General features: G+C 42.0%; 1 protein-coding gene across 12 annotated transcripts in view; it reads left to right on the forward strand.

The window, feature by feature from the left end:
* The first annotated feature begins 1,831 nt into the window (after nucleotides 1-1,831).
* Nucleotides 1,832-22,319, forward strand: part of LOC110491473 (adaptor related protein complex 3 subunit beta 2) — a 97,271-nt gene continuing 76,783 nt past the window's right edge. For 3 of the 12 annotated variants that reach the window (XM_021564951.2, XM_021564982.2, XM_021564960.2), the window contains exon 1: nucleotides 20,790-22,268. In XM_021564951.2, coding sequence (XP_021420626.2) covers nucleotides 22,009-22,268 — 260 coding nt within the window. In that variant the 5' untranslated portion in view covers nucleotides 20,790-22,008. Of the gene's footprint in view, nucleotides 2,020-20,789; nucleotides 22,269-22,319 lie in introns of those variants that run through there. The other 9 variants (XM_021565010.2, XM_021565019.2, XM_021565036.2 and 6 more) reach the window with 6 other exon arrangements.

Raw genomic sequence — 22,319 nt, forward strand, 5'->3', positions numbered from 1 at the left:
TTATCTAGTACGTTCGGACAGAGAGTAAAAGGAGCAGGTTTCTGGGTGCGGAAGAATAGATTCAAGACATAATGTACAGACAAGGGTATGGTAGGATGTGAGTACAGTGGAGGTAAGCCTAGGCATTGAGTGACGATGAGAGAGGTTTTGTCTCTAGAGGCACCAATTTAGCCAGGTGAGGTCACCGCATGTGTGGGGGTGGAACATAAGGGCTAAGGCATATTGAGCAGGGCTGGAGGCTCTACAGTGAAATAAGACAAAAAATGACTAACCAAAACAGCAATAGACAAGGCATATTGACTTCAATGTGGAAAATAGTATGAATAAAGAAAAACCATGGAATGAGTAGATGTGTCCGAACTTTGAGTGGTACTATATTGTGGCGTACAACAGGTCAGCCACCAGGGGGAGACTCGTCGAGGCCTGGTGGCAGACGGAGTCTACATCACGAGGCGATGGCTCCCTCTGCTGGACGTGCCAGGTCTCGCCGGGCTCTCCGGCCAGGACTAATTGGGGCTGGTGGGTAAATCAAGGGCTGATTGCTCACCAGCTTGTAGAGTCCCGTAAAGCTGCCAGAAGGGCAGCACACAAAGGTTATCATCAAATGTATTTATATAGCCCTTCGTACATCAGCTGATATCTCAAAGTGCTGTACAGAAACCCAGCCTAAAACCCCAAACAGCAAGCAATGCAGGTATAGAAGCACAGTGGCTAGGAAAAACTCCCTAGAAAGGCCAAAACCTAGGAAGAAACCTAGAGAGGAACCAGGCTATGTGGGGTGGCCACATAGCCACCCCTGTGCCAGGTGGAGATTATAACAGAACATGGCCAAGATGTTCAAATGTTCATAAATGACCAGCATGGTCAAATAATAATCACAGGCAGAACAGTTGAAACTGGAGCAGCAGCACGGCCAGGTGGACTGGGGACAGCAAGGAGTCATCATGTCAGGTAGTCCTGAGGCATGGTCCTAGGGCTCAGGTCCTCTGAGAGAGAGAAAGAAAGAGAGAATTAGAGAGAGCATACTTAAATTCACACAGGACACCGGATAGGACAGGAGAAGTACTCCAGATATAACAAACTGACCCTAGCCCCCCGACACATAAACTACTGCAGCATAAATACTGGAGGCTGAGACAGGAGGGGTCAGGAGACACAAAGGGAGGGACTGGGGAAAGAAAGGTGACTTCCGTATAGTTGGAGACGGTGCCCGAGCTAAAAGGAAGGAGTTCAGGTTTTGTGCATGACAGGATACAGCAATACCCAGAAGACGGTATCCAGGAGAGGGTATCATGGGGGAAACCTATCCTTTAATTTTGATTGATTATTTAAATAAACACCATTAAAACCGAGCTAATCCTACTCTGTCTGTGTCTGATCTGTGTAAACGTCTTGACAAAACCCCCTGGTCTGCCACTATATATATATATATATATATATATATATATATATATATATATATATATATTATAGAAACTGCCATGGCCTAATTCAAATAGTTTCACATTTTACAGCAAATAAATGATGTTATTGTCACCATAAAAGGTGAATGTTGGGCGTTTTTTTCAAACTGAGTTTTAATGCTCGTTCACGTGCACAGTTTTACAACAGGTCTGATTTATAACACAAACATGTATATATGGCAAGTTTATAAATCTCAATATTTGTGTACATGCGCCGACTTTTCAGAAATGGCGCACACAGAAATCTACGCAACTGTTATGAGTCCCCAGACCTTATGTTGTCGACTGTAGGCTTACGTTGCTCCAATGTTGGGGATAACCTAGTCTACTTGGTGACGGTGTGTCACAGAGAATAGAGGGGAGATAGCGGGTAGTGTGCCTTTAAGAGGTGCCCTGACCGCCGCACTAAATCTCCATCATTGTGTTCCAAAGAAGCTGCTGAAATGTCTGCTAGCTCCGCTTTCAATGATGAAAAAGGGGGCTCCTCGAATGTCGGGGAGCCCGAATATGGCCACGACCCGGCCAGCGGAGGGATTTTCTCCTCCGACTACAAAAGGTAGGTGCAAAAACCCGTCGCCGCTTGCGTTTGTCGCGGTTATGTTTAATGTTGTCATATTGAAATATCATGGGCAGTTTATGGGGGAGGTGCGAGGTGGATGCAATTTCCTGCCTGTCAAGATGGAGAGGAAGCGGCGCTTGAGCGGGCTTTATAGGCTTGGGGACGTTAGAATAAACAATGTCTCCAACGTAGTTAACTTCGATTGAAAAATATGTGTTTGAACAGTCATAGTTGTGTATTTTCTTGAGTCCTAGATTATTTGCTTGGGAAAACTGCCGTATGCTGCTACCAACGACAAGGCCATCAGGGCTGAAGCTCTGAATCTTACAGTGATTTGGTGTTGGGCCAATTTAAATGGGACTAGGCCGCAGAAGCGATATGCATATTCTGTTAGAGTGGGTTTATTTATTGACAGATTGCTATCACATAGCGTAATTGTTCAGTATTCTATCTAGGCTATAGGCTACATTTTAAATTCTTAATCTGAGTTGAACGCGAATCGGGCTGACCACTCACTTGTGTGTAGCATAGCCTATTCGTCCAAAACGCTGTCCCATTAGAAATCAGTTTACAGTGCCTAGTCAACCAAACATGATAGGAGGGGGAAATATGCGATAGATTGTTGCTGGAAATTGATACTACAAATGAAACTAGGCATAATAATCTTCATAATAGTCTACGTAAGAAGCGTTCGTTTTCTATATATTTGCAGAACCGCGGACCGGACAGCTCCGTGGTGCTGAAGAGGACGGTGTGTGTGTAGAGCGAAGTGGCTTGTGTTCACAGAATGCTGCTCTCCAGAAAGGTCGTTTCAAGTGGCCTTGTCTGTATAGTCTACTCTTGAAGGGCAATTAGGGAACTGTGATGAATATAATTTCAATTTTTGGCCACTTGGCAAAAGGTTAAGAAAGCGAAGGCAAACTAAGACAATTAATAGGCTGCTATCAACCGATATTCACTGCTATATTACACTAATAAAATGTTATTTGATTAACAAAAAATGAATATCTGAGATATAAAGTTTGCCATTTAAATAATTCAGTTGATTTACTGTGCTGTCTGAATCTGATGTTTGACCCTACACAATGCTCCGTTGAGTCTAATCATTGCAGGTCTAGACAGTGCTATTCAATTGTACTGTATTATTTATCAGTATTGTTGTATTCATGTTATTTGAGATTGATGAGGGAATAGGGGGAGAATCTGATGCTGCTATTGAACTTGCTATTGAAACTAGTTTGTAGCTTAGTGTGTGTGTCGAGTGTATTCTCTTGGATCCTGGATCTATGGATCTATTTGATTTGATTTGGTTGAAGAGTGCAGGGCAAAGGAAAGGGCAGTCTGCCTACCTGTCACTTCTGCTCTCATCTGCAGTTCATTGATTGCTGCAGGCATCAACCCCAACCTGCTCTAAGTGCAATGTAATAAAGTGCATTGGAGAAAAGGAGCACTGGTAACACTATTAAAATGCCCAAGTCAGGGTAGACACTTATACTGTATAAGTCTCTTGTGTCACTGTTTGGTTCAGGGTACCAAGAGTACTGTATAAGTAATACTTTATAGCCTAAATGGCCTTCCAAATACTGTATTTTTTTCTGACACGGCAAGAGGGCCGGTCTATGGTTCCAGTGAGAAAGCTAGAGTAAAATATGCAGGTCAGGACAGGTCATGCCAGCTGCCTTTGCTTGAGCTGTCAATTTTACATTGATGCTTTCTTCATAAAATAGGAAGCATTGATGTCACAACGGCTTGTGTTATTTGATATGTGCCTGCATGGCTGCATTGGAAGGACCACAAACTATTTTTCATGTAAAATAAGATAACCTCATAAAGGTCTAACTTTTGCATCTGTGCTTTGTAGGCGTTTGTTTCATTGGTCACACCTTTAAAACAGGCATAACAACAAATTATAAAGGCTTCATAGTCTCCACAATCACAACATAATGGTTAACTAATCATTCATAAGCAAAGTTATAGTACTACATAGAGGATGTTATAAAAGGTCATTAAGCCACATCTGGTGCTTTTGCAAAAATGTGGCAACGTTTATACATTTATCGGGTAATCCCATTTTTATACTTAAAGGGATAGTTCACCCAAATTACAAAATGACACACTGGTTTCCTTACCCTTTAAGCAGCATATGGACAAGATATGACAAGATTTCATTCTTTGGTTTAGTTTTCATGGCACTGTTTCCATATGCTAACGTTTTAGCATTTGTGACAAAAAAGTCCCATTCAAATTATAGGACCAATATTAGCATTTTTTGCGCATAACGTCCACAAGTATTTAAAATTGATTGTGAAGCTCAACAAAGTCACTTATAGATGATTTGAAGATGATGTGTGAAAATTGCTAATATCGGTCCCATGACTTGAATGGTATTTGTGCCACAAATGCTAAAACGTCAGTATGTGTAGGGCTGTTACGGTGACCGTATTACCGCCACACCGGCGGTCACAAGTTGTGACGGCAGTCAAATTCCACGTAACCATTTAGTCATGGTAATTAGGATTCTCCAAGCTCTGATGCTGCTGATGATCATTAGTAGGCTACCAAACTTGCTAACTGCCTGGTACTCAGCACTCTATTGTCCCTCTAATCACTCTGTCATCAATGCAAATGTATTCAAAAATCTAATCAAACACTCCATGAGAGCCCATGAGCTCATGTTGCGCAACATTTCAATAGGCTAAGAAATTGCCTGAGAAAACAGAGTGATGTTCTCTATTAAAAAGAGGAGGATCCCATCAGTTTTCTAGGCCTACTATATTTATTTCTCAACCTTCCTAATATTAAGCACATTGCTTCTCTTTACAACAGGAGTATAGTCTACCTGGCTGGCATGATAATGAACCATGGGAAAAGCGTACTTAATTCGCTATTTAAGTGCATAGATGGCATGTATTTTTCCCCCTGCCCCTGGTCCATTCTAAATTCAAACAAATTTCACACATATATTATTTAGTATATGTAAAGACAAAAGATTAAATCAAGAATAGTCTGATGGGTGACAATATTAGCCTATCACTTGTGAATTATATATTATCACGTGTGAATGATGCCCAGCTTGTGTGCAGTAAGGCAAGAAACAGCACATGCCTTTTTTTTGCGACCTTTTTCAAATAATAGTCACACACCTCATGTAGCCAAGCCCATAGGCCTGATAAGGTTTGTATCACAACTAAAGTGGCCAAACAACTTTTTAAAATTAAGCACATTAATCAGATTTACAATGAGTGTAGGGCTTAACTGGCATGCATACTATAAAAATGCAAATTTTTAATGAAAGCATTACATGCATATTTGTATTGGAGTTGACTTTTGAGAATGGTGTTTTTTACCGCTAATTGACAGTATTTTCGAACATATGCGCTTTACTGTGCTTATAATGTGAATAAATAGCCTAATAGTTTATCAACATTTTAAGCTAAATGTTCTGATCTGTTGTGTCAGCAACATTGCTTGAAAACTTTTTTTTGATGGTAGTGGTTGTATTAATTTGGAGTCTATCACATCCCAGACTATGCTTGGAATATTTATTCCTCACACAGAATAGAATAGGTTAACTTTTGTACTATGGGGGGATAGTAGATTGACATAGGCTACTGCCTTTGCTGTTCATTAGGCCTACTCATTTTGTTGACTGATGAAAAGTACAGGTGGACAGTTCTTCCAATATCTTCAAAATGCACCTCAGAATTGGATAAGGATGATCACAGTTGTGTCCCCAATGTGTCTGTCTTCACTTGTAGCCTGTGACAAAGACCCGATCACAGGGAACTGTGGGGGGGATCTTGGATGGTTGGTGGCCTGGTGGTGGGTGGCCTGGCAGTTGGGAGCTTGGGCCGGTGACCGATAGGTTGCTGGTTCGGGTCCCTGTTTTGACTTGATGGAAGATCTGTCGACGTGCCCTTGGGCGGGGCGCTTAACCCTGGTTGCGCCTGTGGGTCGCTCTGGATGGGAGTCTGTTAGATGACTGATTGCAATGTAAATGTTGAGTGGCTTCACTACAGGTTGATTGTATGTTTTAATATTCATTATATCTATTTTTAAGTCCCGATGGAGAAAATATCCTTTCTATTTTATTCAGCTATGTTCAGTTGTATTCTTCATACTATAAAATAGTATAAAAGAATGCCATGGAATTCTAAGCAAATATTGTCTGCTAAATGAACTAGTGTAGCCTACAGCCATATGGCATAACCAGATCAGGACCTAACATAGGATAACTCAGAGTATGCTATTCTGTTCTTCTGAAATAGACTACATTTTCTTCATATCATGTTTCTTTAGACCTGTCTAAAATAAATAATGTATTTATTGTGGTGGTGTGGGCTATATTACATGGATTTATTAGACTTTTTAAAATGTAGATGTTTCAAAGTTCTGCATCAGTGGCTTGTAGACTATGCGTGGAAGTGGTGAGATGCTAAATGTATTTATGTTAGTTAACGTTTGATTACCTACCGTGAGACCGGCAGTTATTTGCTTGACAATCACCGTCTGACAAAATCTCATCACCGCCACATCCCTAAGTATGTGGTTAACCACGCCAGGGAAACTAAGAGACAATTTATGCTTTTTTCAACAACAAAAAAATCATAGGGGCCGTATGGATGGTGTGACGCAATTGCGGATCCTCCGGAGGCATGCAGAGGCCAATTGAGTTTCGTGATGCATCACCATGCGCCGCCCAAATTTTGTAACAATGCATAGGGCTCTGTATAGCTCCGCATTGACATGATTGGTTGATGGGAGGTGGGGGCGGGAGGTCCTGTATAAACACAAACTTACTTCCTTGACAACTTCCTTCACAACAGTGCTGCTCTGCTCGGTGAAGAGCAAGAAGTATGAATGCCTTCTACCGTATCCCCGTAAATGCTGCATGGCCAATGCAGACGTCGGATTGACCATGCAGCTCCTTTTAACCAAAGCATGGATTGCTGTCGTACCTTGTCAATAGACCGCTTATAGGGTAAGGAAACCAATATGTAATTTTGTAATTTGGGTGAACTATCCCTGTAAACATATTTAATGTTGTGATAAAAAATGTATCATGCACCTGATATTTCATTGAATACATTTTAAAATGAATTTTACAATATCCTTTGGAGACAGACTGTGTTATATACTATGGGCCCGATTCAGATTTACGCCTTTCCTACACACTTCTCAGAAGTTGATGTTCAGACTTACCTTATGTAGGTGCATAACAGGCTTTGCAAGCCTGGTTCCCATGCGTGCCCTGAATAAATTGAATTCAACCGCTGAAAACCCTCCAACCAACAGATTTTCTCGTGAAGTTCATGGTTTTCAGTAAATTTGTCTAAAGCCATCCCTTTAAATTTGGTGTACCTTTTTTAATTAGCATTTTCTCGACAGACTCCATGGAATATATGGAGAACAGTTCAGAATATTAGGGATCAATGAAATAAAGCCACGTAGGCCTAAATATACACATATTCTTCTCTTTTTCAGCACTAATTGGTATCAGAACTCAGGATAAGACCCAGATGCAGACAGCTAGAGTCACAGATGTTTATTGACCCGAACAGGGGGCAGGCAAAAGACAGGTCAAAGACAGGCAGAGGTCTGTAATCCAGGGTAGAGTCTATAAGGTGCAGGCTCGGGGTCAGGCAGAATGGTCAAAACCGGGGAATCTAGGAAATAGAACTTGAGAAGACAGGGAGACGGGAAAACACGTTGGTAAGACCTGACAAGACAAGACAAACTGGCAACAGACAAACAGAGAACACATGTATAAATACACTGGGGATAATGAGGAAGATGGGTGACAGCACGAAGACAGGTGAAACAGTTCAGGGTGTGACAAATTGGTATATTTAAAAATACTCTGATCTTGTATATTATTTAGGGTTAGGAAAGTAGTTATGAATAATTTAAAAAATGGTTTGGCGACACTTTCAGCACTAAGTTCACTATATATACATAAGTATGTGGGCACCCCTTCAAAGTAGTGGATCTGGCTTTCAGCCACACCCGTTAATGACAGGTGTATAAAAATCGAGCACATGGCCATGCAATCTCCATAGAGAAACATTTCATGTTTCTGCCCTGCTAGAGCTGCCCCGGTCAACTGTAAGTGCTGTTCTTGTGAAGTGGAAACATCTAGGAGCAACAACGGCTCAGCCGCAAAGTGGTAGACCACACAAGCTCACAGAATGGGACAGTCGACTGCTGAGGCGCATAGCACATAAAAAATAATCTGTCCTCGATTGAAACACTCACTATCGAGTTCCAAACTGTCTCTGGGAGCAATGTCAGCACAATAACTATTCATCGGGAGCTTAATGAAATGGGTTTCCATGGCCGAACAGCCGCACACAAGCCTAACATCACCATGCGAAATGCCAAGCATCGGCTGGAATGGTGTAAACCTCGCCGCCATTGGCCTCTGGAGCAGTGGAATCGCATTCTCTGGGGTGAGGGAGGTGGTCAGGGAGGTGACCAAGGACCCGATGGTCACTCTGACAGAGCTCCAGAGTTCCTCTATGGAGATGGGAGATCCTTTCAGAATGACAACCATCTCTGCAGCACTCCACCAATCAGACCTTTATGGTAGAGTGGCCAGACGGAAGCCACTCATCAGTAAAAGGCACATGACAGCCCGTTTGGAGTTAGAGGACTAGAGGACTCAAACCATGAGAAACCAGATTGTCTGGTCTGGTGAAACCAAGATTGAACTCTTTGGCCTGAATGCCAAGCGTCACATCTGGAGGAAACCAGGCACCATCCTTACAGTGAAGCATGGTGGTGGCAGCATCATGCTGTGGGGATGTTTTTCAGCGGCAGGGACTGGGAGACTAGTCAGGAATGAGGGAAAGATGAAAGGAGCAAAGTACAGAGAGATCCTTGATGAAAACCTGCTCCATAGGGCTCAGGACCTCAGACTGGGGCGAAGATTCACCTTCCAACAGGACAACGACCCTAAGCACACAGCCAAGACAATGCAGGAGTGGCTTCGGGACAAGTGTCTGAATGTCCTTGAATGACCCAGCCAGAGCCCAGACTTGAGCCCGATCTAACATCTCTGGAGAGACCTGAAAATAGCTGTGCAGCGACGCTCCCCACAACCACCCTGACAGAGCTTGATAGGATCTGCAGAAAAGAATTGGAGAAACTCCCCAAATACAGGTGTGCCAAGCTTGTAGTGTCATTCCTAATAAGATTTGAGGCTGTAATCGCTGCCAAAGGTGCTTCAACAAAAGTACTTTGTAAAGGGTCTGAATACTTACGTGAATGTAATATTTCAGTTTTTCTAAAATACTGTTTTTGCTTTGTCATTATGGGGTATTGTGTGTAGATTGATGTGGGGAAAAAACGATTTAATCAATTTTAGAATAAGGCTGTAACCTAACAAAATGTGGAAAAAGTCAAGGGGTCTGAATACTTTCACAACGCACTGTATGTGGGTATACCCGACTCTGGCTACCGATTAGTGGAAAAATTCGATATGATCAAAATTGTAAAAAAATACAGTGGAAAGTCCGGTAATATAATTAAAACATTCTAGAAATCATAAATCTATTAGGTAGGTTTGGCACTATATACTGTTATTTGCGCATGTCAACAGAAGCCTATAGAGTGAGTCTCTTTCATCCTTGCAAATTATAAAGGCCAGCATTTAATAAACTTCACTGTGGAAATGGTGATAAGCTATGTATGCTTCAGTTTGCTGCCATTATGACTTATGTTTATGACTTATGTTTAACAAGATAAAATAGATTTATAGATTTTTAAAAATGGTCATTTATGTTTACAATCCCCTTATCCAAACGGCTTACTCATCTTATCAATCGCTCTGATCAATTTGTAAATTACATTTAATGGAGAATGGTTTTATTTCTATCTGGGAAAAATACATTTGATGGTTTTCCACTAGGAACCAACAGGTTGCTTGACCTTATTCATCGCTTTATCGACACATAAAGGTGGTGGAATTATTAGGGAATTAAGTCTAGGTTGGAATACGGCGTAACTGTAGACACACCTCACCACGTTCATTTCTTTGGTCTCCACCCCAAACAAATAGCAGGCGAATAAGCATGCCATTCCCATGCTTAGTCTAAGGTCAGCAGATGCGTCGAGATGAAAAAAGTCCATAAAAAAGGGAATTAGGTTCCATTTACGCACGCATAACTAGCTTCCAGCTCCCGCCCATTAGGCCATAACTCTGGTCAGGAATTCCCCCCTATGAGCATAGCTTCCAGCTCCCGCCCATTAGGCCTTTATTAAAGGACGCCATCCCTTTGACCCGAAGTGCTACACTTCAGCATGATTGCATGGTGCTCTAAGTCCCCAGCTGAAGCAGATTGTCCTTGTCATTCTGTTATTAAAAACATCGTTATTAATTTACTCTTTTATGATTATCCATGGGACTAGTCTGTGGTATTTACTGTATTTGCTGCACTCCAGGGGTGTGTCCCACATGTAACCCTATTCCCTATGGGCCCTGGTCAAAGGTAGTGCACGATATAGTGAGTAAAGTGCCATTTGGGATGCACTCCAGGTAGGGGCTATATTTAGGTGCCTGTGAAATGAATGCATTAAATATGCAAAATGGGTGTGTGTGTGTGTATTGCTGGAGCCAAGAGCAAAGATGCTATCACCTTGTGTGATTAAAAAAAGTTCATTTCCTGGCCATGTAGAGGTTCTGGTCTGGTATGTTGGTATATTTGATGATCCTAGTCTAGATATCTGATTCACAGCACTAGAAGTGTAGCCTTTATATGTGTCTGGGGAGCCGTGTAGTCTAGTGACCTGCCTACTGTATGTAGTGACTAAGCTAGAAATGAATCATGTTTTATTACACATTCACACCTTTGTTTGAACACCTTTCATGTTTTTCCTTCGACATCTTTTGAAAGATTTTCACTCAGAAACATTCTGTGTTAATTACAACCACTAATTGGCGAGGAATCATTCAAATTGCTTTTACGTTAAATAGGTCAGCTCACTTTTGATAAGCAACTTTTTTTTGACTGACAGATCATACATCACCATTTGAAGGTAGGCTTACCAAACAGGAGTTCCACTTACTCTCATTTGGTGGAATAGAACAGAGGCTGTTTGGAGATCCGTTTGGAGATTGCCATGATGTATTCACAGTGAAACGATTGCCATAACTGTGATCCCAGAGTTCATTTGCAAGCAAGCTCCATGTTTTTTTTAACCATGACATCATGGTCTAAAATACTCAACTGTCTATTGGGATAAACAATTGGCATAAAAATGGTCTTGTAATAAAAAAAATTCACATATGACATATTTTGGTCTTCTTTAGGCTTTAGTGGATGAGTAATGGCAAAACAAACTAGCCTCCATTTACATGAAAGCACCCCTTTCAAAAGCAATTGTGAAATACTCAATGCACAAACCCTCAATACCCCTTATTATATCATCAATATACTATACGTTGACATATTTGCAGTGACATACTAACCTGCAATTGTTGACATAATCACAAAAGTCAATGTTATTGACAATAGATAACCTTCGATTAAAGTGTACTGAAGCATTTACCCCAGCAGATGGTGCTCACAGTTAAGTCACTGTGTTGAAGGCTTTTTCACTGTATTGCTATTTATTCCATGGCAGGATGGCCTTGAGTGAGTTCAATGGGTACACACAGTCTGTGTCAGAGAACCCCCACCCCCAACCAGCTAGGCACGCCAAGTTTCTGATTTATATATTTTTTTTAATATTCCATGGATTTTGCTGGCCATGTTTGCAACCCTAGTGAGACAGAGTGCAACCTGTGATAAAACTATGAAAATCACAAATAATCACATTTTAGATCAACTACTTGATTTAAGCTAATTGAATGTTTCACACTTTGAAAGAGTGAAGGTGAATTTAGTGAATTGGGATATCAAGTGTAAATTCACAATTTTCAAAACAATATAATTATTCTTGGCCACTTAATTAATAGCTAGGTTTCCATCCAATTGGCTACAGATTTTAATGCAAATATTCTCAAATCTGCAAAAAGAAAAGATGCGCATTTTCCATTCAGTGCGTGATGATGTACTGCACACAACATTTTTCATGTACTGAATAAAAATCTAAAGTTAAATGTGTTTCCATCGCTTTTTCAACTCTACCGTAGTTTTGCTACAAAAACTGTTGCATTAAATAGCAAATGTGCCTACTCTGGTCTTGGCCAGTGTAGCCAACTTAGTGACTTTGTCGCTATATTTAGCGAGTATTCAGACCCCTCTAGCGACATCTTTTTAAAAAATCGACTAGTGACAAATCTAGCGACTTTTTCTGGTGTTATTGGAGACTTTTGGAGACTCTGGTGTGAAAGCACATGTTGTTCTTACTCTTCTCAACGAGCAGTGGGTGCTGCCCCCCCCCCCCCCCCCTCTAAACTGTACACCCAAAATACAGAAAGGAGTGGGAATCAAACCATGAAATCAGAGTAAGGTTGTAAGGCTGATTTCTATGCCAAACGTAATGATGTAAAAAAAAAAAACACATGACAACTCAAAAACATACTCAAAAGCCAAAGCTTTATATAACAGTTCCACCCAAAACAAGCTGCCATTTATGGTTAAAAAAGTTGACTGCAAAAAAGGCTGAGGCCACCATGGCATTAGCTATCGCACTATTCCATGCTGGGATGTGATCACATTGGAGAAGCATGTAGAGCTGCTTTCTCCCCTGCTGCTACCCACTTCAAAATGCACAGGACAAAGTGCACAGAAATGATTAATGGTGTTCTAGCAACATACTTTCTGAAAACGTTGGTCGCAGATGTGGGTGACCAGCGTTTCAGCCTCCTCCTCGATGAGTCCACGGATGTAAGTGTTTCTAAGTACCTGGGGGTACTTTAGTGACACCAAGCAGACAATTGTATCAACATTTCTGGGGCTTGTTGAGTTGGAGGGAGGAGATGCCAAATCTATAGCCCGTGCTGTTGTGGCTTTCCTCGAGAAGTGTTGTCTTAAAAAAAGAGAAACTCCTGGGGATAGGGACTAACAATGCCTCTGTTATGATGGGGATTAACAATGGAGTCCATCAAGTGCTGAAGGAAGAAGGAGTTTGGCCTCAAATATCTGGTTCTTATTCGCTGTGTTGTGCCACTCTCTGCAGCTTGCTCATTTGTAGTTCTAAACATATTTAGGGTGTTTTTTACTTCACTTTTTGTCTCTCCTTCGACGTTATTCCTCTCCTACAGCGTCCATCACAATCGCATGCATACTTATTTTCCACCATAATTTGCAAATAAATTCATTAAAAATCCTACAATGTGATTTTCAGGATTTTTTTCTTCTCATTTTGTCTGTCATAGTTGAAGTGTACCTACGATGAAAATTACAGGCCTCTCATCTTTTTAAGTGGGAGAACTTGCACAATTGGTGGCTGACTAAATACTTTTTTTGCCCCACTGTAACTAATTTTACCGACACAAAAAATATCCCACACTGTGGAAACGAACAAATGATCTGTCGGCATTTATACAAATGTACAGTAACATCCTGTTTCCATCACAGCTGTTGTGATTTTTTTTCATATGGTATGATTTTACTCAAATAAAAAATGTGGATGGAAAGATGGTTATTGTATCAAAACTTTACAGTATATACCATGTATTCAGCAGAAATGTTTGCTTAGCTGTGCAATCTTATGTTCTAAGCAGAGATTTTATTTTGCAGCAATGTAATTTTAAAAAAGGATCCCGTCTTCTTCATAGCTCCACAGCTGAACTTCTAAAAATCTGGAGAGAGAGCTGGAATGGCATACATACACAATCCATGACTCAATTATTTTAAGGCTTAAAAATCCTTCTTTAACCTGTCTCCTCCCCTTCATCTACACTGATTGAAGTGGATTTAACAAGTGACATCAATAAGGGATCATATTGTAGCTTTTACCTGTATTTATCTGGTCAGTCTGTCATGGAAAGAGCAGGTGTTCCTAATATTTTGTACATTCAGTTTATTTTTTATGGTATCATACATAATGGGAAAGATATCTAGCTCAGGCCTTTCAAATGAGAGATTGATTTAGTGGCAGTGGCACGTATATTGTCTACCATAGAAAATGGGCTTTTACAGGACATGGAGAACAAACTACCAGTGCATGGACATTCTAAAAGTTTAACCCTTAGCCTATCCTATATTGCAGGTCTAGTTGAGACAACACACAGAGAATATACTACTATCGTCCATCTTTAAATCCCGTTTTAGAATGTCATAGCAGCAGCAACAATTACTACAGAGCTTGAACAAACTGGTTTGTGCACGAGATATTTCTTAAAGTTGGACCCTAAAACCTTGCTTATATGACATGTCTAGATGAGACAACAACACACACAATATACCTCCATCGTACAGCTTTAAATCCAGTTTTATATTGTCATAGCAGCAGCAGCACATAGTCACCTGTTCAATAATGGCCACTCGACAGCTAGTTTTTATCTGATGTGCAATTACCCAGCATGTTTGCATTGTTCTGTTGTATCCCAGGTGCACAGGATGGCAAGTCTGCTGGTCTCTGTGTAAACATGGCAGAGGAAATGCTGTTGCCTTGGAAACCTGCCCGAGTCACCACCACATTCCATGTTGCTCAGGGCATTTTTCTCTGCCATGTCATCGCAAACGTGACAGATTGATGCCATTTGTGGATCTGTTTGGCTCTTTCACAAATTGTCCATTTGAATCCTTAAATTCTGCATTGAATGAATTAGGATGAAGTGGGGTTACAATCAATGTTCCCTCTAAAGCACAGCTCTCCTGGACTGCCAAGCAGAAGAAATATTAGCACGCGCAGAGAAGCACGAGATTGAATTTCACTCAACTTTTCCCTTTACTTTGGGAATTGTGATCGAATCAACGCAATATTAGCCACTTTCAATGCAACATAACAAAACAAAATGAACTACGCAAGACTTAGCATGCAAAACTAACAACACAGGAGATTTTGTTGTAGGCAGAACACATCAGAGTATGATTTTATTGAATTGACTGGCACGACTCAGGCATGTACTCTGCACAGACCAGTGCGCCATAACCAATCAGAGATGCAGTAGGCCTATATGAAAATCGACCATTGCCATTTATGGATCTGTGCCATTCACTTTAAACTGGACTGTTTTTACAGCATCAGCAGTTGTGGGTAGATGCGCTTGTTTTGAGATCAAAGTGAGTTACATGTAGCGAGGTGTCCACATTTGTACATTTGTTCATATCCTTTGCTAGTTAGTAAGTTATTAGCCCAGTTATAGATCATTTGTAGTCAGCAATGGGGGAGTGATTGCTTCCTATAAGAGCACAAAACGTGTGCATTTCTAGACATCTTTGAAGAGCGAGTAAGGTAAAGTGCTTGCTTATGTCTCATTTTGTTGTATTTTGAGACACTCTGGTAGGCCTACATTATGATCAAATAGCCACAGTAGCTTACTTGACCATTGTTAAAACTAACTTAAAGCGGGTACAGTCCCAGTGTTAACATTACGCGTTGTGCCGGAAGGTGCACAGAATGTTTGAGTTTTCTCTCAGCAGACCTGAAATTTTCTCAGTGATGATAAAAAAAATATAGCAAACATTGGTTCCAATATAACATTTTGAGTTGAGATGTAGGATGAAGTGACGTTCGTGGAGAAAAAGCATTAAGACCTTGGAGAGGATTGCTTTTTCAATGTGCCATTCACACAGCTGGGAGATGGATGTAGCAGATGAACGAATGTTCATGTTTCTGCGCAAACATTCTCCATGTTGTCATGTAAGCCCAAGACAAACCACTAACCACAAACCACTAACCGCTTACCGTAAAGTCAAGATGTTCCTCCTCGTTATTTTGGGTAGGTTATTTGAATAGGTTGTTGTCTTGGTGGCGTAATCTAATAGCCCAGTCCCAGATCTGTTTTGTGCCAAAACAACTATAGTATATGCAGCTCTGGGACCAGGCTAGTAATCTCTACAAGTTTTGCCTTCCTTTCATTTGTCAAAATCGATAACTTCATTATCTATTGAAATCTAATTTACAGTCCCACCCTGCTGAGCAATACGCCAGTCCACTAGTATCATCCTCTGTTAGCATGATGCTAAACATCAGAAGATTCTCTAGTCACGGAGGCCTACTGTACGTCACTACGTAATGTGTTCTTCTATTAGCAATGAGTCATCGACTAACAGGCAGGAGAAGGAAGAGAATACAGTCTTGTTAAGCCTGCGTTGGTTGAGGCGTGGTTGTGAAGCTAAGTCCGGTTAAGTCCATTGTATTCTCTGTGGAGGAACCATAGACTGTATACAAGGATAATGGAAGAGAGCAGGTTTTAAGGTTTGTGGGATTTGAGGTCTCAAAACCTGTCAACAGCACCATTCTCACCCCAGCGAACTACTCCCCCGGAGTAAGATCTCGACAGTAGTCTACAGTGCCTTCAGAAAGTATTCATACCCCTTGATTTATTCCACATTTTGTTACAGCCTGAATTCAAAATGGATTAAATGTTGTTGTTTTTACCCATCTACACACAACACTCCATAATGACAATGTGAAAACATGTTTTTAGAAATGTTTGCAAATTTGTTGAAAATTAAATATAGAAATATTAAAGTATAAGTATTCACACCCCTGAGTCAATAAATTGTAGAATCAGCAGCAATTACAGCTCTGGATATTTCTGGGTAAGTCTCTAAGAGCCTTTGCACACCTGGATTGTACAGTATTTGCACATTATTTGCAAATAATTAATTTGTCAATTTGGTTGTTGATCATTGCTAGAGAGCCATTTTCAAGTCTTTCCATAGATTTTCAACCCGATTTAAGTGAAAACTGTAACTAGGCCATTCAGGAACATTCAATGTCATCTTGGTAAGCAACTCTATTGTATATTTGGCCTTGTGTTTTTAGGTTATTGTCCTGCTGAACTTTGAATTTGTCTCCCAGTGTCTGTTGGAAAGTAGATTTTCCTCTAGGATTTTGCCTGTGCTTAGCTCTATTCCATTTATTTTCATCCTAAAAAAACTCTAGTTCTTGCCGACAACAAGCATACCCATAACATGATGCAACCACCACCAACCATGCTTGAAAATATACTACATTACAAAAGTATGTGGACACCTGCTTGTCGAACATCTCATTCTAAAATCATGGGGATTAATATGGATTTTGTCCCCACTTTGCCGCTATAACAGCTTCCACTCTTCTGGGAAGGCTATCCACTAGATGTTGGAACATGGCTGCGGGGACTTGCTTCCTTTCAGTTACAAGAGCATTAGTCAGGTCGGGCACTGATTTTGGGGGATTAGGTCTGGCTCACAGTCGGCGTTCCAATACATCCCAAAGGTGTTTGATGGGTTTGAGGTCAGGGCTCTGTGCAGTCAAGTTCTTCCACACCGTTCTTGACAAACCATTTCTGACAGTCCTCACTTTGTGCACGGGGGCATTGTCATGCTGAAACAGGAAAAGTCCTTCACAAACTGTTGCCACAAAGTTGGAAGCACAGAATTGTCTAGAATGTAATTGTATGCTGTAGCGTTAAGATCCCTTCACTGGAACTAAGGGGCCAAGCCCGAACCATGAAAAACAGCCCGAGACCATTATTCCTCCTCCACCAAACTTTACAGTTGGCACTATGCATTCGGCAGGTAGCATTCTCCTGGTATCCGCCATACTCGTCCATCAAACTACCAGATGGTGAAGCGTGATTCATCACTCCAGAGAACGCGTTTCCACTGCACAAGAGTCCAATGGCGGCGAGCTTTACACCACACTAGCCGACGCATGGCATTGCGCATGGTGATTTTAGGCTTGTGTGCGGCTGCTCGGCCATGAAAACCCATTTCATGAAGCCCCCAACGAACAATTATTGTGCTGACGTTGCTTCCAGAGGCAGTTTGGAACTTGGTAGTAAGTGTTGCAACCGAGGACCGGCGATTTTTACGCGCTACGCGCTTCACCACTCGACAGTCCCATTCTGTGAGCTTGTGTGGTCTACCACTTCACGGCTGAGTCATTGTTGCTCCTAGATGTTTCCAATTCACAAGAACAGCACTTACAGTTGACCGGAGCAGCTCTAGCAGGGCAGAAATTAGATGAACTGACTTGCTGGAAAGTTGCCATCCTATGACGGTGCCACATTAAAAGTCACTGAGTTCTTCAATAAGGCCATTCTACTGGCAATGTTTGTCTGCATGGCTGTGTGCTCGATTTTTAGATACCTGGCAGCAACGTCTGTGGCTGAAATAGCCAAATCCACTAATTTGAAGGGGTGTCCACATACTTTTGTATACATAGTGTATGAAGTGGTACTCAGTGATGGTTTGTGTTGGATTTGCACCACATTTTTTGTAGTTTTACTTTAGTGCCTTATTGGATGCATGTGTAACAGATGTGAAACGGCTAGCTTAGTTAGCGTGGGCGCTAAATAGCGTTTCAATCAGTGACGTCACTTGCTCTGAGACCTTGAAGTAGTAGTTCCCCTTGCTCTGCAAGGGCCGCGGCTTTTGTGGAGCGATGGGTAACGATGCTTCGAGGGTGACTGTTGATGTGTGCAGAAGGTCCCTAGTTCGCGCCCGGGTATGGGCGAGGGGACGGTCTAAATTTGTACTGTTACACATGTTTTGGAATCATTTTATTCTGTACATGCTGTACATTCTTTTCACTCTGTAATTTAGGTTAGTGTTGTGGAGTAACAACAATGTTGTTGATCCATCCTCAGTTTTCTCTTATCACAGCCATTAAACTCTGTAACTGCTTTAAATTCACAATTGGCCTCATGGTGTGGTTTCCTTCCATTCCGGCAACTGAGTATTGATCCACCATCCAAAGTGTAATTCATAACTTCACCATGCTCAAAGGGATATTCAATGTCTGCATTTTCTTTATTTTACCCATCTACCAATAGGTGCCCTTCTTTGCGAGGCATTGGAAAACCTCCCTTGTCTTTGTGGTTGAATCTTTGTTTGAAATGTACTGCTCGACTGAGGGACCTTACAATCTGTATGTGTGGGCTACAGAGATGAGGTAGTCATTCAAAAATCATTTTAAACACTATTATTGCACACAGAGTGACTTGTTAAGCATATCTTTACTCCTGAACTTATTTAGGCTAGCCATAACAAAGGAGTTGAATACTTATTGACTCAAGACATTTCAGCTTTTCATTTTGTATTAATTTGTAAAAATGTGTAAAAACATAATCCCATGTTTACATGATAGGGTATTGTGTGTAGGCCACTGACACAAAATCTAACACAACAAAATGTGGAAAAAGTTAAGGGGTGTGAATATTTTCTGTAGGCACTGTGTATAATACATTGCTTCCCCTGACTCCCTCGCTTTTGCTCACTTCACTTGATCTTTCTCCTCTCTCTCACCTCCTCGGAGTACGTGTGACTGTCTGTTCTGATATCGTCTTTATTTTCCCTCCCCTGCCTCTCTAAATGTCATTGATTTTTGTCTGGCTTTTTCTCTGAAAAATGTCTCTCTCCTGTGGCCCACACCTACTCATCCTCTCTGTTTATTTCTCAGAAGACTCCATATGTTTGTACGCCATCTAAGCGGCCATCTTGGTTTGGTTGTTTGCAGTGTTCACTTGATTGTTGATTACAACAATGTCACTCAGTGTTAATTGTCAATGAATAATTGAACAATTCCTCTATTATTCAATTGATTTCGCAGTCTTGGTCTCTTTATCTGTGTGTGTTTGAGGAGATCTGTAAATCACCTTGCATCCTCTAACTAAAAATTATAATTTCTAGATCAGTCGGTCTGGTCAGTTGGGGATCAGTCTCTGTGTCTCTGTCTCGCTCTCTTTCTCGGTCTCTGAAACAGGAGTGTGTATCGGACAAATTCAGTTGAAGATGAAATGTCATAGTATCCCTGTCTGTTGGATGGTGAGCAATTTACTTGGCATGAGTAGCAGAGAGTGCAGCAGGGCTGACTGATGAGATGATGTCGAGCTGTGAGGAGAAACTGTTTATGTGCCACATTGGCTGACTGTGTGTGTGTGTGTGTGTGCGTGTGTGTGTGTGTGTGTGTGTGTGTGTGTGTGTGTGTGTGTGTGTGTGTGTGTGTGCAATTCACTAGAGCGTGATGTCACAGTTTCAGGCATCCTGGTGAGAAATGGTGAAAGGAGATAGGTGGGGGATGGTACCAGTAATACTGCAGAGAGAGAGAGAGGAGAGACATACCATACCATGAAAAAGCAAATTGGAGAATTGTTGAGGTTTTATGCATCTGACATGTTTAATTTAGTGTGTTAGATTCAGTACAGATACAAGCAATAAAACCTGACTTTGATGCTCAATCTGTGTTTTCTGGAACCTTAGCACTGAACAGAACATGGGCCACATCTCTGTGTCCTAGCCCCTTACTGAAGGGGGTAATTTAGTACCCTTGCCTAGCAACCTTAGTAAAGGATGTGATTTAATGTTCCCTTGCTTCAGTGCGGCACTCCCTTACCTCGATCAGCCCACACACACACACACACACACACACACACACACACACACACACACACACACACGGGGCCATCATCATGGCCATCAGTCCTCCACAATCCCACAGTCTCTCTCTGGCTATAAATTAACCCATTACATTATAGCCTCCGGGAGAAAGAGGAATGAGAGAGACAGAGAGAAAGGAATAATAGAAAGGAAAAAGAGAGAAAGTGAGGCATAAAGGAATGAGAGAGGAAGAGGGGAAGGAATGAGAGAGGAAGAGGGAAAGGAATGAGAGAGATTAAGGAATGAGAGAGGAAGAGGGAAAGGAATGAGAGAGATTAAGGAATGAGAGAGGAAGAGGGGAAGGAATGAGAGAGATACAAGAATGAGAGAGAGGAAGAGAGAAAGGATTCCTGTTGTTAGGTGGCACTGTTGATCGGAAGAACGAGGAGGAGTGTGCGTGTGAGAAAGAGCAACATCATCACCACGACACTGCTGTGAAAGCTGAGTCATGTAAGGCAAGAGAGCGAGGGAACAGGAAAACGAAGGGAGAGAAAAGAGGGCATGGACAAAGATAATGTAACCAGAAGGAAGCAAGCAAGGAAACAGGGAGGGGTGGTGAACGAAGGGAACAAGATCAGGTGAAGAAGAGGGGAACTAAGCATGATGGAGATAAAGATGGTGGGGAGAAGAGAGCAAGCGATGAGAGACAAATACAGTTTCAGGTGAGAGGAGTGCACTGGAGTCAAGGCAGAGCAAGAGATGAAACGGAGCAGAGCGTCGGAAAACCTGCGTACACACGAGATGGAGAGGGAGAGGGGGAGGAGTGAAGAGGAGAAGGGAGGGGTGGTAGCTGCTAACGTGGCGGAGAAGGAGGAAGGAGGGAGAGAAGGGGGCTATGCCATCGGCGCAGAGCAACACTGGAGATCAGCGCCAGACGCCAAACCCTCGGAGAGGCAGACGGAGCTCCTTTCCCCATGAGAGGAGCAAGAGAAGGAGCAGAACAGGAAGCGAAGGAGGAAAATTAAAGGGAGGGAACTCCATCCACGCCTTCTATCCTCAGCACCTACTTGCTACTCACTGTGCTGTGCAGTCTACTGTTGCTTCACTGGACTCCCTTAGACAGCCCTAGCATAGCGGAGCGTACGGTTCACACGAGAAGAGCAACTGTAAGGCTGTGTTTCTATGTGGTGTCAGAGGAAGCTGTCAGCACTCGTCATCATTAAGGCTTCATCCAAGGCAAGACCTGACGCATCATTATTTCCTCTTCAAAGGAATATCCATAGTGAATAAGTCATTATCTCCAGCTCAGTAGGACCATCTCAAAGGAAGATACCAATAGTTTGGGTTTGTTGTTGATGACTGTATTCACCACATTAGCTTCTGGAGAATGAAAGTGGACACCCACTGTTGGATCTACCTTCTCCAATCCTCATTCCAGTACCCCACATCTACAGCTACGCCATATGGAAACGATCTAAGAAGGTCTAGGTTTTTTTGAGTTCTTCAGTCCATAAGGTTGCGATTGGGCTTCTTCTCGAGAAAGGACTCTACGACGCTAGCCATGACGCCCATGCAAAAGCTCCTCCAGTTGCCGGTGAACGCGATGAATATGGTGAAAACGGCGCAGGACCAGATGGGGCAGCAGGATGAGGCCAAAAGCCCTGTGATGACCCCGGATGGCGGAAACCATAACTGGTACAACGGGGAGCCCAACGACCCGCGCCACATCCGGTTTGGCAGCGGAGGTGGAGACCAGGAGGAGCGGGCCCACCTGGAGGAAGGGGGAGGCAGTTTATCCAGCCTTGTGACCCAGCCTTTGCGGTAGGGTGCCATCAGCATGAGACACATGTGCCGTGTAAATATGTGCATAAA

The sequence above is a fragment of the Oncorhynchus mykiss genome, chromosome 2, assembly GCF_013265735.2.
Source record: "Oncorhynchus mykiss isolate Arlee chromosome 2, USDA_OmykA_1.1, whole genome shotgun sequence".
NCBI classification, from domain to species: domain Eukaryota; kingdom Metazoa; phylum Chordata; class Actinopteri; order Salmoniformes; family Salmonidae; genus Oncorhynchus; species Oncorhynchus mykiss.